The 15,109-nt window shown below is 38.8% G+C and overlaps 1 protein-coding gene across 6 annotated transcripts in view; it reads right to left on the bottom strand.

Moving 5' to 3' along the window:
* ZNF131 (zinc finger protein 131) overlaps nt 1-15,109 on the bottom strand; it is a 50,268-nt gene that overhangs the window by 34,749 nt on the left and 410 nt on the right. For 2 of the 6 annotated variants that reach the window (XM_008072262.2, XM_008072263.2), the window contains exons 1-4: nt 14,934-15,109; nt 14,582-14,720; nt 13,421-13,522; nt 470-614 (exon numbers count right to left, since the gene is read on the bottom strand). In XM_008072262.2, the coding sequence (XP_008070453.1) occupies nt 470-614; nt 13,421-13,522; nt 14,582-14,705 (371 nt within the window). In that variant the 5' untranslated portion in view covers nt 14,706-14,720; nt 14,934-15,109. Of the gene's footprint in view, nt 1-469; nt 615-13,420; nt 13,523-14,581; nt 14,724-14,933 lie in introns of those variants that run through there. The other 4 variants (XM_021706027.1, XM_021706028.1, XM_021706029.1 and 1 more) reach the window with 3 other exon arrangements.

Here is a 15,109-nt window from a genome sequence, read left to right as displayed (position 1 = left end):
ATGGCATGCATTTTGGCTATCATATATCTAATTCGTTGGATTGTTTCCTAATCGTCACCTGACTTATTTTACCTTCACCAAATTCCTTACTCATTTTTAAATAGTACTATGCTAATTTTTCTAAGCCAAACCCTTTGCAGACTAAGGCTTGTAAAAACAATTTAATGATTTGAATCCAGCAAAAGTTTACAGGGATCTAGATCCTTAAAGAACTGCCTATACTTCCTTATTTTATCAGATACCAAAAATACTACTTTATTTCATCTTAGCACAGTTTCTACATGAGAACAAGAAATCAAATGCAAAACAAAGAACAATCAGTATCCGAAAGAATTTGTATAGACCCTCGAATACTCTTAATTTGAAAATGCCAGTTCTTTATGGCATGATACACAGTAGAAATTCTTGACTAACACAGTGAGCAAGATTGAATATGACTAAGTACACTCCATTAAAAAAAGATAATTACCGGACTTCAAGGGCTTTGATAGCTTCTAACATTTGTAGAAACTCTGCTGCTTTCCATACATCATTGGCTTCTTCTTCTCCTTGTATCATTAATTTTGCTGTATATGTGAACTCAATTAAATGACGAAAGGCCATTTTACTAACACCTGTAAAGAAGATGTGCATTAGAGTATGTATTCATATTGGTTAAAATCTTATGACACTTAGTAAAGAAAGAACAGTTCTGTGCTTGGAACCTCATTAGTATTTGCTATTTTTGAAACATATTTCCTGGCAGATTCTTATTAATAGCACAATAATATAGCCAAATTCCAACCCTATCTAGTTGGAAAATCTTAAACTACCTTAAGAGTTTTCCTAAAGATTTCCAGAGGCTCATACAGAATAGTAAGATAATTCAAATATATGAATTAGCTATTGCATGTCAGACATGCTACATTTTTTGCCAGAGAGATTATAGCTGTACCAACTCAGCTCCAAAATCTTAAATGGCTTTCCACAGCTTATTAAATAAAATCCAGTACCTCTCTGGCTCTGCTTCAAGGCACTTCACATTATTTTTCTATTTATCCTTCCACATTTTAAACTATATCACACACACACTATATACTATTTCTCAAGCAATGCACATTCTAGTAGTTTCCTAGTCATAATTAACATGCTTAATCATTTTTTTCTTATTACACAAGTCCTACCAATCCTTAAAGACCCAACTTTAGTGCCACATCTTCAATGAAGCCTTTTATTTTACTGTAATAAGAACAATTAATGAGATCTGCCCTCTAAACAAATTTTTGTTTTTTTGAGTTGGAGTCTCACTCTGTCACTCAGGCTGGAGTGCAGTGGCACCCTCACAGCCATGGCAGCCTTGACCTATTGGGCTCAGGTGATCCCTCCACCTTAGCTTTCCAAATAGCAGGAACTACAGGAGTGCAACCATCATGCCAAGCTAATTTTGATTTATTGTAGAGATGAGGTCTCGCCAAAGTTGCCCATGCTGGTCTTGAACCCCTGGGCTCAGGCAATCCTCTCACTGCCTCCTCCCAATGTGCTGGGATTACAGGCATAAGACGCCATGCCTGGCTAACAAATTTTTAAGTGCACATTATTGTTGACTATAGGTGCAATGTACAGATCTCTAGTGTTTTTCACCTTGATTGATTGAAACTTTATGTCTGTTGATTAGTAACTACCCATTTCCCCAGCCCCAGGTATCCTTTACTCCACCCTGATTCTATGAATTTGCCTACTGTAGTTGGCTCATATAAGTGGAAATGACTCAGATTCCTCATATATGTGGAAATATGTAATATGTGTCTTTCTGTGACTGGCTTACTTCATTTAGCATAATAACTTCAAGGTTCATTCATGGTGTTGCAAGTGGTAGAATAACCTTTTTAAAGGTTGAATATATCCCACTGTATGTGTATACCACATTCCTTTATCTGTCAGTGAACATTTAAGTTGTTTCCACGTTGTGATTACTGCAAATACTGCTGCAATGAACACAGGAGTGCTAAAATTTCTTCAAGATCCTGATTTTAGTTCTTTTGAATAAATGCCTGGAAGTGGGACTGCTGGATCATATGGTACTTCCTTTTAATTTTTTGAGGCACCTCCCATGCAGTTTTCCATAGTAGCTGCAGTCATTCCCACCAATATCATGTAAGGGTTCCAATTTCTCTACATCCTCATTAATACTTGTTACCTTTTGTTTTTTTGATAATAGCCATCCTGAGAGGTGTGAGGTATTACCTCATGGTGGTTTTAATTAGCATTTCCCTGAAGACTAGTGATTTTGAGCATTTTTTTTCATGTACCTGTTGGCCATTTGTAAGTCTTTTTTGGAGAAATACCTATTCAAACTCCTAGCACATTTTTTATCAGTTTTTTGCATTTACTATGAGTTGTGGGAGTTTCTTACATATTTGGGTAATTAACCTTTTATCAGATACTTGGTTTGCAAATATTTTCTCCCAATTTTAAGACTGTCTTTTTACTCTGTGGATTATTTCCTTTGCTGTGCAGAAAGTCTCCAGTTTGAGGCCAGGCACAGTGGCTAAAATCTGTAATCCCAGCAGTTTGGCAAACCAAGGTGGGAGGACTGCCTGAGTTCAGGAGTTTGAGACCAGCCTGCTCAACTTGGCGAGACTTTGTCTCTACAATAAATCAAAAAATTAGCCAGGCGTGATAGCGCGCGCCTGCAGTTCCAGCTACTTGGAAGGCTGAGGTGGAAGGATCACCTGAGTCCAGGTCGAGGCTGCAGAGGCCTTGAGTGTGCCACTGCATTCCAGACTGGGCAACAGAGTGAGACTCCAACTCAATGAAAAAAAAAAGAAAGTTTCCAGTTTGAAGTAGTCCCAATTGTCTACTTTTTTGTTGCCTATGATTCTGATGCCATATCCATGAAATTAATCCCACAAACGATGTCACAAAGCTTCCCTCCCATGTTTTCTTCCAAGAGATTTACAGTTTGCAGTCGTACGTCCAAATCTTTAATCCAGTATATTTTTCTGTTTGGTATAAGTGTTCAATTTCATCCTTCTGCACGTCAATATCCAGTTCTCTCAACATCATTTGTTATAGAGAACATCCTTTCTCTATGGTACACTCTTGGCACACTTGAACATTAGTTGACAGTATTATATGTGAATTTATTTGTTCTGCTCTACTGGTCCGTATGTATGTCATTATTTCAGTCTTGTACTATTCTAACTATTGGAGCTCTATAATATATTTTGAAATTGAAGTGTGACAACTCCAGTTTTGTTCTTTTTCAAGACTGATTTGCTTATTCATCTTTTATGGCTAAAAACAATTTTTAGAACCGCCTTTTCTGTTCTGTAAAAAACTTGCCATCAGGATTTTAACAAAGAGACTGTACTGAATCTGTAGAATGCTTTGTGTAATACAGGTTGGGTATCTCTTATCTAAATTGCTTGAGATCAAAAGTGTTCGAAATTTCAGAATATTTACATTATACTTACTGGTTGAGCATCCCAAACCTGAAAATCCAAAATGCTCCAATAAGCATTCCTTGAGTTATATTAGTGGTCAAAATGTTTCAACTTTTAGACCATTTGAGATTTTCAAATTTGGGATGTTCAACCCATGTAGACATTTTAACAACATAAAGTCTTCCAATTCATGAAAACGAGACTCTTTCCATTTGTTTGTGTCTTAATTTCTTTCATTAATGTTTTGTAGTTTTCAGTAAACAAGTCTTTCACCTTCTTAATGAAGTCTATTCCTGTTTTTGTTTTTGGTGCTAAGGTAACTGGGTTTTCCTAATTTCCTTTTCAGATAGTTCATTGTTAGTGTATGGAAATGCAACTGATTTTTGTACTTTGACTTTGTATCCTGCAACGTTGAATTCATCTGCTGGTAGTCACAGTTTTTTATGGGGACTTCAGCGTTTTCTATGTGTAAGATCAAGCCATCCGCAAGAAGAAACTGACTTCTCCCTTTCTGACTGGAATGCCTTTTCTTTCTTTTTCTTGCCTAATTGCTCTGGTGAGAACTCCCAGTACTATAATGAATACTTATGGTGAGAGTGGGCATTCCTGTCTTATTCCTAATCTTAGACAAAGGTGTCATTTTTTTCACCATTGAGTATGACATTAGCTGTGGACTTTTAACATGTAGCCCTTATTATGCTGAGAAAATCTCCTTCTATTGCTAGCTTGAGAGTTCTTTTTTAATCATGAAAGGGTACTGAGTTTTGTCCAAGGTTTTTTCTTCATCTACTGAAGTGATAATGTAGCTTTCTATTTCATTAATGTGGTATATCACATTAATTGATTTTTGTATGTTGAACTATCCTTGTATCCCAAGGTCTATGATCCTTTTAACGTGCTGTTACAGAACCAGTTTACTTGTATTTCACTGAGGATTTTTGCATCTACATTCATCAGCAGTATTTGGCTTGTAGCTTTTTTGTGGTTGTGTGTGTGTGTGTTGAGTCAGAGTCTCACTCTTTCGCTCAGGCTGGAGTGAAGTGGCATGCTCACAGCCACTGCAGCCTCGACCTGCTGAGCTCTGTTGATCCTTCTGCCTCAGCCTTCCAAGAAGCTGGAACTACAGGCACGCGCCACCACGCCTGGCTGATTTATTGTAGAGATGAGGTCTCACCAAGTTGCCCAGGCTGATCTTGAACCCATGGGCTCAGGCAATCCTCTCACCTCAGGCTCATGAAGTGCTAGGATTACAGGCATGAGCCACGGCACTGGGCCTTGTGGTGGTCTCTTTATCTTGCTTTGATATCAGAATAAAGCTGGCCTCATAAAATAAGTTTAGAAATATTCCTTCCTCTTCAGTTTTTTGGAAGAGTCTAAGGACTGGTATTCATTCTTCTTTAAATGTTTTATCAGTGAAGTCATGTGGTCCCAGACTTTTCTTTGTTTGGAGTTTGACAACTGATTCAAGCTCCATAGTTGTCACAAATCTGTTCAGAACTCTACTTCTTCATGATTTAATACTTCCCCAAGGCTCAACTCTGTGTCTGTTGTAACAATTAGAATTCACACATATCTTAGACTGTAAGCTACTTGCGGGAAATTATTTTTGATCTGTACACTCACCTCACAGTACTTAACAGTACATCCTAAAATGCAGGCACACAAAGTAGGAATAAATGAATAAACACTAAAGTCACTTTCAAAATTAAGCTTTGATGATTGACTTTTCTTTGTAAGTTTTCTGCTTGAAATTTAGGTCCAAAGTGATACTGTTTCTTTATGCCCCTGAAGGCTATATATTATTGTTTCAGGCTGCCAATGAAAGAATATGAGGAACTATTAACAGAAACAAAGAGAAAGCTAAGAAATGCCCAAGTCCAAACTGCACACAATACGTACAATTGCAAACCAAAAAAAATATTTTTATGTATGTTCTTCCCACCTACTTTATATATCTGAATGCAGCTTTCAGGACAACAGTAAGAATATTGGTAGAGTATCATTTAAGAGTTCAAAGAAGCATCATCTATTTGTGTAAAGAAAAAAATATCATTCAGGGAGTCAGAACTTTCACATTTTAGTCACAGCTCTTCCATGAACTATGTGATTTTGGGCAAGTCAGAAACTCTGAGCCTCAGCAGACTCATTTTCAAAATGTCTGAAAGCAACATGAATATTGAGAAACAACACTATAAAATATAACATGACTGAGTTACATGCTTCCAAATAAGTAACCTAAGAGTTACTAAGAATCCTAAGAGGATTCACTGAAAGCTACTTTTAGTCAGGGATGGTTCATGCCTACAATTCTAGCATTTGGGGGAGCCAAAGCGAGAATACTGCTTGAGCCCAAGAGTTCAAGACCAGGCTGGGCAACATAGGGAGATCTTGTTTCTACAGAAAAGAAAATTTAAAAATTAGCTGGGTGTGATGGTGTGCACCTGTAGTTCCAGCTACTCAGAAGGCAGAAGAATGCCTGAGCCTAGGAGGTCAGGGTATGGTGATCATGCCACTGCATTCCAGTGTGGGTAACAGAGTAAGACTTTGACTCAAAATTTTAAAAAAAGTTAATTTTATTTGGTTCCCTAATTTTTTCCTTGTTGCTATCTTTTATTCTTTAGTATATGAGAGAAGACTGAGGGAAAGGCAATTCGATTTTGTTGTCTTTTAGAAGTTTTAACCAAAAGTTTAAAACACAACAAAAATTCTTTTTAAAATGATGTGTTTTTCAAAGTAGAAATGAGTTTTATTTTAATAAAACACACATATATAACACTTACTATATGTATAAGGCACAGCTCTAAATAATTTACAAGGATTAACTCACTTAATCCTCCTAAAAACTCAATGAAGAATAGTAATCAAGTAATAAAACTAGGATCAAACCCAGATGGTCTGACTCCTAAGTCTATGATAAAGATTTTAAGTAGGATGCTGACAGGATAAAAATTTTAAACTTTCCTGCTTGAAAATTTTTGAATATTCATAAATCTAAAGTCCCTCAAATTTATGTTTTTTTGCCATACACCCATCCCTCCAGATTATTCTCTGGTAGTAGGATGGGTGAATTACTGTTAATTCTCCCAATTACAACTATTTTATTAATATTTTTATCAGAAAAAATTTGTTGAACACTTGGGAGAACTATAAGTTAGTGATTTATACTATTTTAGCCAGAAAATCTTAATACAACCAAGAATCTCAAAAATACTAGGCTTATATCACCCTTCCTCTGCTCTTCTGGACAGGTACAAATGCCTGCAGAGAATCTTTGAAGGGATCTTCTATTTGGAAAAAATTTCATATGCCTATCAACAATGTAACATAACTTGGAGAATCAGAGCAGCAGCCACTTTGAAAACTGGCCTACAAATATTTTTTTCATTTCACAACCAGCACTATTAACACTCAGGAAAACGAAATTTGGTTGAAATTAGGAGAAGAAAGTTTTCAATAAAAAGATAAAAGAAAACATATGAAAAATTCCTTTAAATAAATTGGAATAAATATTTACTCTTTCTAGTGGTGGTTCATCTATGGTTTTACCATTTATCACTAATGTTTTTTTATCTACTTATTTGGGTAACAGACTTAGTGAAAGACCATGACATGACCTGACATTTAACAACGAATTTCATACAGCCTCAATACATTTTCCACCTAGAGTTATTTGCTCAGTATTTCACAATAAGAGAAGGATAGATCTATATGCTCATGCTTGGCTCAACAAACAGTATCTTAGATCTTATTTCCTTCTGGAACTTCAGATCCTTGCTGATCATTTTAACTTGGCCATTACAAAGACTAAAACTCAAACAATAGTGTAGCTAATCACCCTGAATCACTCTTACTCTTTTTTTTTGGCTCTTATTCTTGTATACTCTACTTCACAAAATGAAGCCAGGTGCAATCCCAATACTTTGGGAGGCTAAGGTAGGAGATCTCTTGAGGTCACTTGTTTGAGACCAGCCTGAGCAACACAGCGAGACATCCTCCCCCCCCCCCCCAAAATAAGATACTAGCCAGGCATGGTGGTACACGCAAGTAGTCCCAGTTACTCAGGAGACTGAGGCAGAAGGATGCCTGAGCCCAAGAGGTTGAGGCTGCAGTGAGCTGGGGTCATGCCAATGTACTCTAGCCTGGGTGAGAGACCCTGGCTCAAAAAAACAAAAAACCAAAAATGTATACATTATTTCTTCCTCACCACCATATTGACCAACAACAAATCTTTTTGATTCTGTCTTCTTATCTCTTAAATCGTATCCATATTACCTCTACTTCCACAAATCTCTTAAACCAGAAGCTTCTGCATAAATTTGGCAGCAAAATTTGATCTGGACTGATATGAGGCTATGTATAATTTTTATTCCACTTACAGTGAACATTAACATGTTATGCTGCTGAAATATTAACATTTGGTTACATGACATTGTTCCAGACCCCACTGGGAGCATCATGTAATAAACATATTGTAGTACCCGTAGAAAAATTCTAAAATCTGTGATTTTGAGAACTATACCTAGCCTTCAAGGATTTGAATAAGAAACTATGGACTTAGTTCCCAGGTTTGACTGATCAGAATCACCAGTAGACTTAATAAAAAGTACTGGTACCTAATCTCTGGAATCAAAACTAGGATAAAGATCTGTTTTTTTTATGAGCACCCAGGTGCTTATGTGACCAGCCCAACACTGTCCTCGGAACAAACCACTGATCTAATTAGCTAACATGAACCAAACTGATACCTACTCAGGTAAGTGAAGTGGTGGTAGATGTACAGCTGTGAAAATAATGTATTCTCTAGCAGTACTAGTTTGGTAACTTACAAATCTCAGAAGTAAGGGATTTCCTTACCAATTCCTTACTCCTTTCATACTAGTGCATGAAATACAAAATACAATTTTTCTGAGAGTAAGAAAAATGTCAAAATGAGCACCTTAACCTGAGTCTTCCCCCTGACAGCAAAGCTTATAAAGAAGTGGGGAACATTCTTGCATCTCCTAATCTTAGGCAACTTCCCCAATTGGTGGAAAATTCCTACTCAAAAAGATTTATAAACATGTACAAGGATATCCTGTCCTTAATCGCAGGGGCTAAAACTTCTGGACACCACGGTAGAGGTGCTATTAGAGAGAAACTAGGTGCTATGAATCTGCAATTTCAGGTGAAGTAGGAAAAAATGAGTTTAGAAAATTAGAGGCTTGGATTAGAAGCTTGCGTGTTCTGAACAAGGGACTGAATGCTGAAGACTTTATGTGGTGTGAATCCAAGTGTCAAAGCTGAGCTTGGAGGCAGTTGACTTAGAGAGCAACAAATCTGATTTGAAGTTAAAGAAAAACCTGTGGTTCTAATCAAAGGCAACTAACTTCACCAGGGACACAAAAAAAGCAGGGAGAGCTCAGCTTGCACCCAGTGAGTTTATACTTACAGAGCATATTACAATCTAAATTTCTTTCACATACATGGCATCTCATTTTACACAATCCTATAGGCAGTGATCCTCAACATTACCCACAGTGGAATCATCCTAGGGCAGAGCTGTTCAAATTTTATTGAGCACAGGAATCACTTGGGGATCTTGTTTATTCAGTGGGTCTGGAGTGGAACTTGAATCTATATCTCTAACAAGCTCCCAGGTAACTCCCATGTATCACTAGTCCTCAAGACCACACCTTAAATAATAAGAACCTAGAGAATTTTAGGATACCACCCCTGAAAGACTTAATTATCTGAAGATACAGCCTGGGCACTGGTATTTGTAAATGCTCCCCTGGTGTTTCTAATGTGCAGCTAATGCTTACAGCACTGCTTTAAGTCATTGTTCATATTTTACAGATTGGGGTTCCAGTTCTAGCTAAGATGGAGAAAGCACACTTCATTCTATCTTGACCGTTGATTACAACTAAAAATCCTGGAGAGAATACATAAGGCAAATATACAAGGATTGAAAAGTAAATAGAGGCAAGCAGACAGGGGAAAGAAATCAAAACTCAAACAGCAGCGAGTTTCCTGGTTTTTATTTTTCTTCCCACATATCCCAGCTTAGACCAGAGGAAAGCCCAATCACATAACTGAGCAGTAAGGTGAGACAGAAAAAAGCTCCAAGAGAAGCTCTTTCTGGATAGAATCAGAAAAGGGGATGAGGGGGAGGTGTGAGAAAGGAGGGAGGGATACCTGGTAATTTTTCTTTTCTCTTAGCTCTGCCTCAAGGCAAGCCCCAATTCCGAGGCTGCACACCTGTGGCTGGTCCTAAACTCTAAAAGTTCTTCTCTCTGACAAAAGAACCAGGAAAGAGATGATGATCTACAGAGTACAGAGGGAATTCATGTTATCTTTTTCTCTACCTTTTCTTTCTCACCACTTTGTCCAACAAATGAACTCCTCTGCGTGAAGCATATGAAAGCACAGTGAACCTGTTTTCTAGTCAGAAAACCATATTAAGGGGCTCCTGGGAGTTGCATGCAAAGGAAATTATGGCGAGGAGGGAGCTGGAGAAAGGTCCTCTAAATCTGTATGCAATCTCAAGTTTACCACCAAACTTCGTATGTGTGGAACTGACCCAAGGTAGCCTAGTAAAGACTTTGGGAACTTCAAGATGGCATGGACTACCACCCAGGTCGGCACAGCTGGGACCTGCATAACATTACAAAGATCTTGAAAACCAAATTGAAATTGGATCCACAATCCAGACGGTAGTTTGAACTTAACCAGATTGATTGCCTGCTAAAACAAAACCAAAACCAAAAAAAAATAAAAAACTTTCTCTAGAGGATTTTTTATTTTTTTTTGAGTTGGAGTCTCACTCTGTCGCTCAGACTGGAGTGCAGAGGCTGCTCCCGGCCACCACAGCCTCGACCTGCTGGGCTCCGGCGATCCTTCCGCCTTAGCCTTCCAAGTAGCCAGAATTACAGGCATGTGCTACCACGCCCAGCTGATTTTTTAATTTATTATAGCGATAAGGTCTCGCTGCCCAGGCGGGTCTCGAACCCGCGGGCTCAGGCAATCCACTCACCTCAGCCTCCCAAAGGCGCGGGATTACAGGCTGAGCCACTGAGCCCGGCTTCTTTAGAGGATTTTAACAGCACCCAGTCTCTTAACATAGTATTACAACTATTGGCCAGGTGCGATGGCTCACGCCTATAATCCCAGCATTTGGGAGGCCAAGGTAAGAGTACTGCCTGAGCCCACGGGTTCAAAACCAGCCTGAGCAACTTGGTGAGACCGCATCTCTACAATAAAATAAAATAAAATAAAATAAAATAAAATAAAAATGTACATGACATAATCAAAAAGTATTTGACATATTTTACAAACAAAAAATAAGGATGTTCAGGGTCACACAAATTAAACAGTAAAGCCAGGACTAAAACTCAGGTTTTCTAATTTATATGCACAGGGCTTGCTTTAAAGCCAGGTGACCTTGCAAGACAGTACAGTAAACCCAAAGTTGGGGCTTAAGACACTGAGTCAAGTGTATTCTTTAAACCTCAATCTGACCAAATAAAAATAAAGTGATTTTCCATTTTACTTCTGTATCTTTTAAAATACTGAAGACTAGTATGTGCTGTACTATAAAAAACATAGCAGGTCAGAGGTACTGAGAGGTACAAGAGAAATACCATGGTGATTGGTCTTCAGAAGATCTTACTTCTCAAGGTAGTCAGTGCTGCTCACTCCACCAGCAATAAATATTCCAACTTGGGCAACTTATTTTTTAAAACTTCTATTTTTTTAAATTTAATTTTTTTTTTTAAGTTGGAGTCTCACTCTGTTGCTCAGGCTGGAGAACAGTGGCAGGTTCACAGCCACTGCACCCTTGACCCACTGGGCTCAGGTGATCTCTTCACCTCAGCCTTCCAGATAGTTGGAACTACAGGCACGTGCCACCATGCCTGGCTAATTTTTTGATTTACTGTAGAAATGAGGTCTCACCAAGTTGCCCAGGCTGGCTTCAAACCCGTGGGCTCAGGCAATCCTCTCACTTCGGCCTCCCAAAGTGCTAGGATTATAGGTGTGAGCCACTGTGCCCAGCCTATTTTTTAAAACTTTTAAAGATTCTGCTCAGAAATGAATTACTCCTTAGTATCTTCCCTCTCTAAGGTAGGTAACACCACTCCACATTGTCTTTGTAATACTTTTTGCATTTATCTATGTTGCTCACTTGCTATTAAATTTTCGAGTTCTTTAAAGAACATCTTCATCAATTCTTCATGCTCTGGGTCTAGCACAGAACATAATATATAATAGGTATTTAATATGATAAATACCCCCTATTTACTAAGCTTTGACAATGCACCAAACACTATGCCAGGTAGTCTGTATACATTACTTCAATTAATCATTATAAGTCTATAATTAACCCACTTTTTGGATGAGAAGACACGTATGCATTGAGAGAAAGTAACCTGTCTGGAGTCATAAATTTAGTAAGCCTCAAGTGAATGATTCATGAAGTCCCACCTTATAGTAGAAACCAATAGTACCTTGGCAGTTAGATTCTCATTTACTACGCTTATTGATTTTCATTTTGCCTGTGTTCTGTCCATTATAGATAATCAAAGGATAATCTAGATGCAAATACATCTGCTGAAATGCTAGACTGGAATATACCAAAATTAAAAGATAGTTTTAACTCCATGCTTTCTTTACTCCCCTATGGAAAAAGAGTGTATCTAGACAAACTGTTGATAATAAAGACTATGTAAACAGTAAGAGAGATATAATAAAACTAAAACTCAGGAACCCTAAAAGAAGTTAAAATTCTGTATTTATGTAGGCAAAAAGACTTATTCCCCACTCTTTTGGATTTTGATGATGGTATTGAGAGGATGGAAATTATCAAAGTAGCAGAAAACAAAAAGATGATAATTAACAGCACAAACTAAATCTCTTGCTAGCTAGGCAACCCCTGGTAAGCAATCTTTTAGCGCCTGTTTCCTGGAGTGTAAATTAGAAACACCACCACTTTTTTTCCCCAAAAAGGTGGGATCTCACTATGTTGCCCAAGCTAGCTTTGAACTCCTGGGTTTCAAGTGATCCTCCTGCCTCAGCAACTCTAGTAGCTGAAACTATATTACAGGCACCTGCCACAGTATCCAGAGTCAAAGGACTGCTGGGAAACTCAAATAATAAACTACACAGCACAATGCCTGGTACCTGGTGGGCTATTATAAGAAAAAAGTCAGGCCAGACATGGGGGCTCACGCCTATATTCCCAGCACTCTGGGAGGTGGAGGCAAGAGGATTGCCTGAGCCCACGGGTTTGAGACCAGCCTGGGCAACATGGTGAGACCTCGTCTCTACAATACATCAAAAAATTAGCTGGGTGTGATGGTACACACCTGTATTTCCAGCTACTTGGAAGGCTGAGGTGGAAGGATATCCTCAGCCCAGCAGGTCAAGGGCAAGAGTGAGACTGACTCAAAAGAAAAAAAAAACAAAAACAGAAAAGTCAAGTAAATACAAAAATCAATTTTTGTTTCAAGATAATACCTAGTAAATGAACTCTTCCAGTTCAGACATTCTATAGCCAGTAGAGTTTCCTCTGAATACTACTTTATCTTTCCTAGCCTTCACTCTGTGGAAGCCCATTTCACATTGTGCAAGTTATCTGTACTTCTGCTAGTACATCACTACCTCTGCTGGTATAGAGGCCTCTACTGTAACCTGCAGCATCTCCACCAGTCTGAAACATAAGACTACTAAACAAGGATGGTAATTCACTTTTAATATGTGTTTTCACAAGACAGCGACTACTGGTTTCAGCAATGCAAAGGACTCTTTTTAGAAACTAACATCTACCACTTAAGAGTTTTTCCTGGCAGATGATTCTATCAGGCACTTTACTAAAAGTAAGCATTCTCAGGTGTCAAAACAACAATTTAGTTATCTAATGCAACTATTGATGCCTATTTCCCATGGTTTCTTGACACACTAACTGTCTAAAACTTCTTCACCAATGTTTGCTAAATATTACATTTAAAACAAGCATTTACCTTCTATCTCCACCAATGGTTCCTGAGTAAACTCCTGAAAAAACTTGTAGAAGAACTTACTGCAGGCAGCCAAAACAGCCTTGTGGGCCTTAAAATGGTGTCCTAGGTTTAAAAAAAAAAAAAAGAAAGAAAGAAAGAGAAAATCATGCATATGCACAAAATCAAATGTAAGACTACATAACAGTTTTAACAATTATACAAAATAAAATAGGCCTTTCTTTATAACATAATTACGTTACGTAACTATTTAAATTGTTGAAGTAAAGTCAGAATATTCTTGGCAGCTACTCTGGCAAATTTTAATCTCAATTAGACAAAAAGCCAAATCTTTAATTTAAATACTTTAAGTCAGTTTTATAAAAGCCAACTGACCACACTAGGTAAGGGGTCTCTTACCACTTTCATTACTTCCAACTAAGCAATGAGAGGCAAATCATACTCAGCTGAAAATGCTAAATATAAGGACAACCTAAAAAAAAAAAAATCATTTGGAAAGAGAAGAAAAAGTCATAGAGAAGGCAAAAAAATCGAATGTGTCTGCTATGAAAAACATTTTAATATGCTTAATATTTAGAAGCTCAAGTTATGGTAGACCTATAATTTAAAAAGTAACTTGCCTCGAGCAGCCTATTTTCACGATATAATACATACGCAAGCTGGGTTTGCTCCACTATAATAGCAATTCCTAAGACTGGTAAAAAATCGCATTTTATTTTGGGGATTCCCACATGCCATGTGAATGCTGCAAAGGAATCCCTTATGTTTTGCCTTTAAGACTATTTGGGAAACTAGAAGGGAATCAACACTTCTCAAACGACTCCTATGAGGGACTTCTCAAAGCAGCTTACAGGAAACTACTGTTAACCAAACATTTTGAGACATCCTCCCTATCCCCAGCACCATTATCTTGCACTCAAGTTGCAATGAGAAAACTTTAACAGGATGCAAGAAATTAAAATGTGATGAACACCAGTCTAGGTTGAAAGGTGACTGGCCAACCAGCCTTCTGCAGGCAGCATGGTCTATGTGAGCGGCACTGACAGGCGGCCCTGCGGTCCCAGTGCACATCCTCTGCAGACATTGGTAGGAAGACCATAGAGAGTGGGTTAAAAAAAAAAAAAAAAGAAAAAAAAGGCGGGTAGTGGGAGGGCAGAGACCCACCGTCGACAATCAGGGTGATGTCAGTAAACCGGTCCTGCTCTCGCTGTTCATTCAATCGGTCCAGGATCATTTTATGATGTTCAGGGAACTCCTGAAGGCATTCCATCGTCTCTTCAGCCTCCATGGCCGTTGAGGTGCTCTACAAAAGAAGAGCATGATAATGTACACCCATGAGCTCGGGCTGAGGAACAAAACCCCTAAAGCGTAAAACAACAACAAAAAACCCAGCACCGTGAAAAGAAGGGGGGAGGGTGAGGCAAGAGGAGAAGAAGGCGAGGGAAGAAAGAAAGGCGAGCCGAGTGGTTGCCGCGCTTGGGGGCCGGAGCCGTGGCCGCGGGACTCCGAGCCTGACCTAATTGGAGTCGGGAGACGCGAGCTGGAGCGGGGTGGGCACAGCGCCGGAGGCTCCGGGCGCTGGGGCGCGCAAGTCCGGCAAGGGAGGAGAGCCGACAGCCGCGGCGGCCCTCTAACGGCTCGCCAAGTCCTTCCGCCCGGCCCAGGTTCCTGCCGCCCTGGGACCCGGTCCGG

The sequence above is a fragment of the Carlito syrichta genome, unplaced genomic scaffold (assembly GCF_000164805.1).
Source record: "Carlito syrichta isolate Samal-C Ts95f unplaced genomic scaffold, Tarsius_syrichta-2.0.1 Scaffold315007, whole genome shotgun sequence".
NCBI classification, from domain to species: Eukaryota; Metazoa; Chordata; class Mammalia; order Primates; family Tarsiidae; genus Carlito; species Carlito syrichta.
Note: the sequence above shows the minus strand (reverse complement) of the source record. Positions and strands in the feature narration are given on the sequence as shown.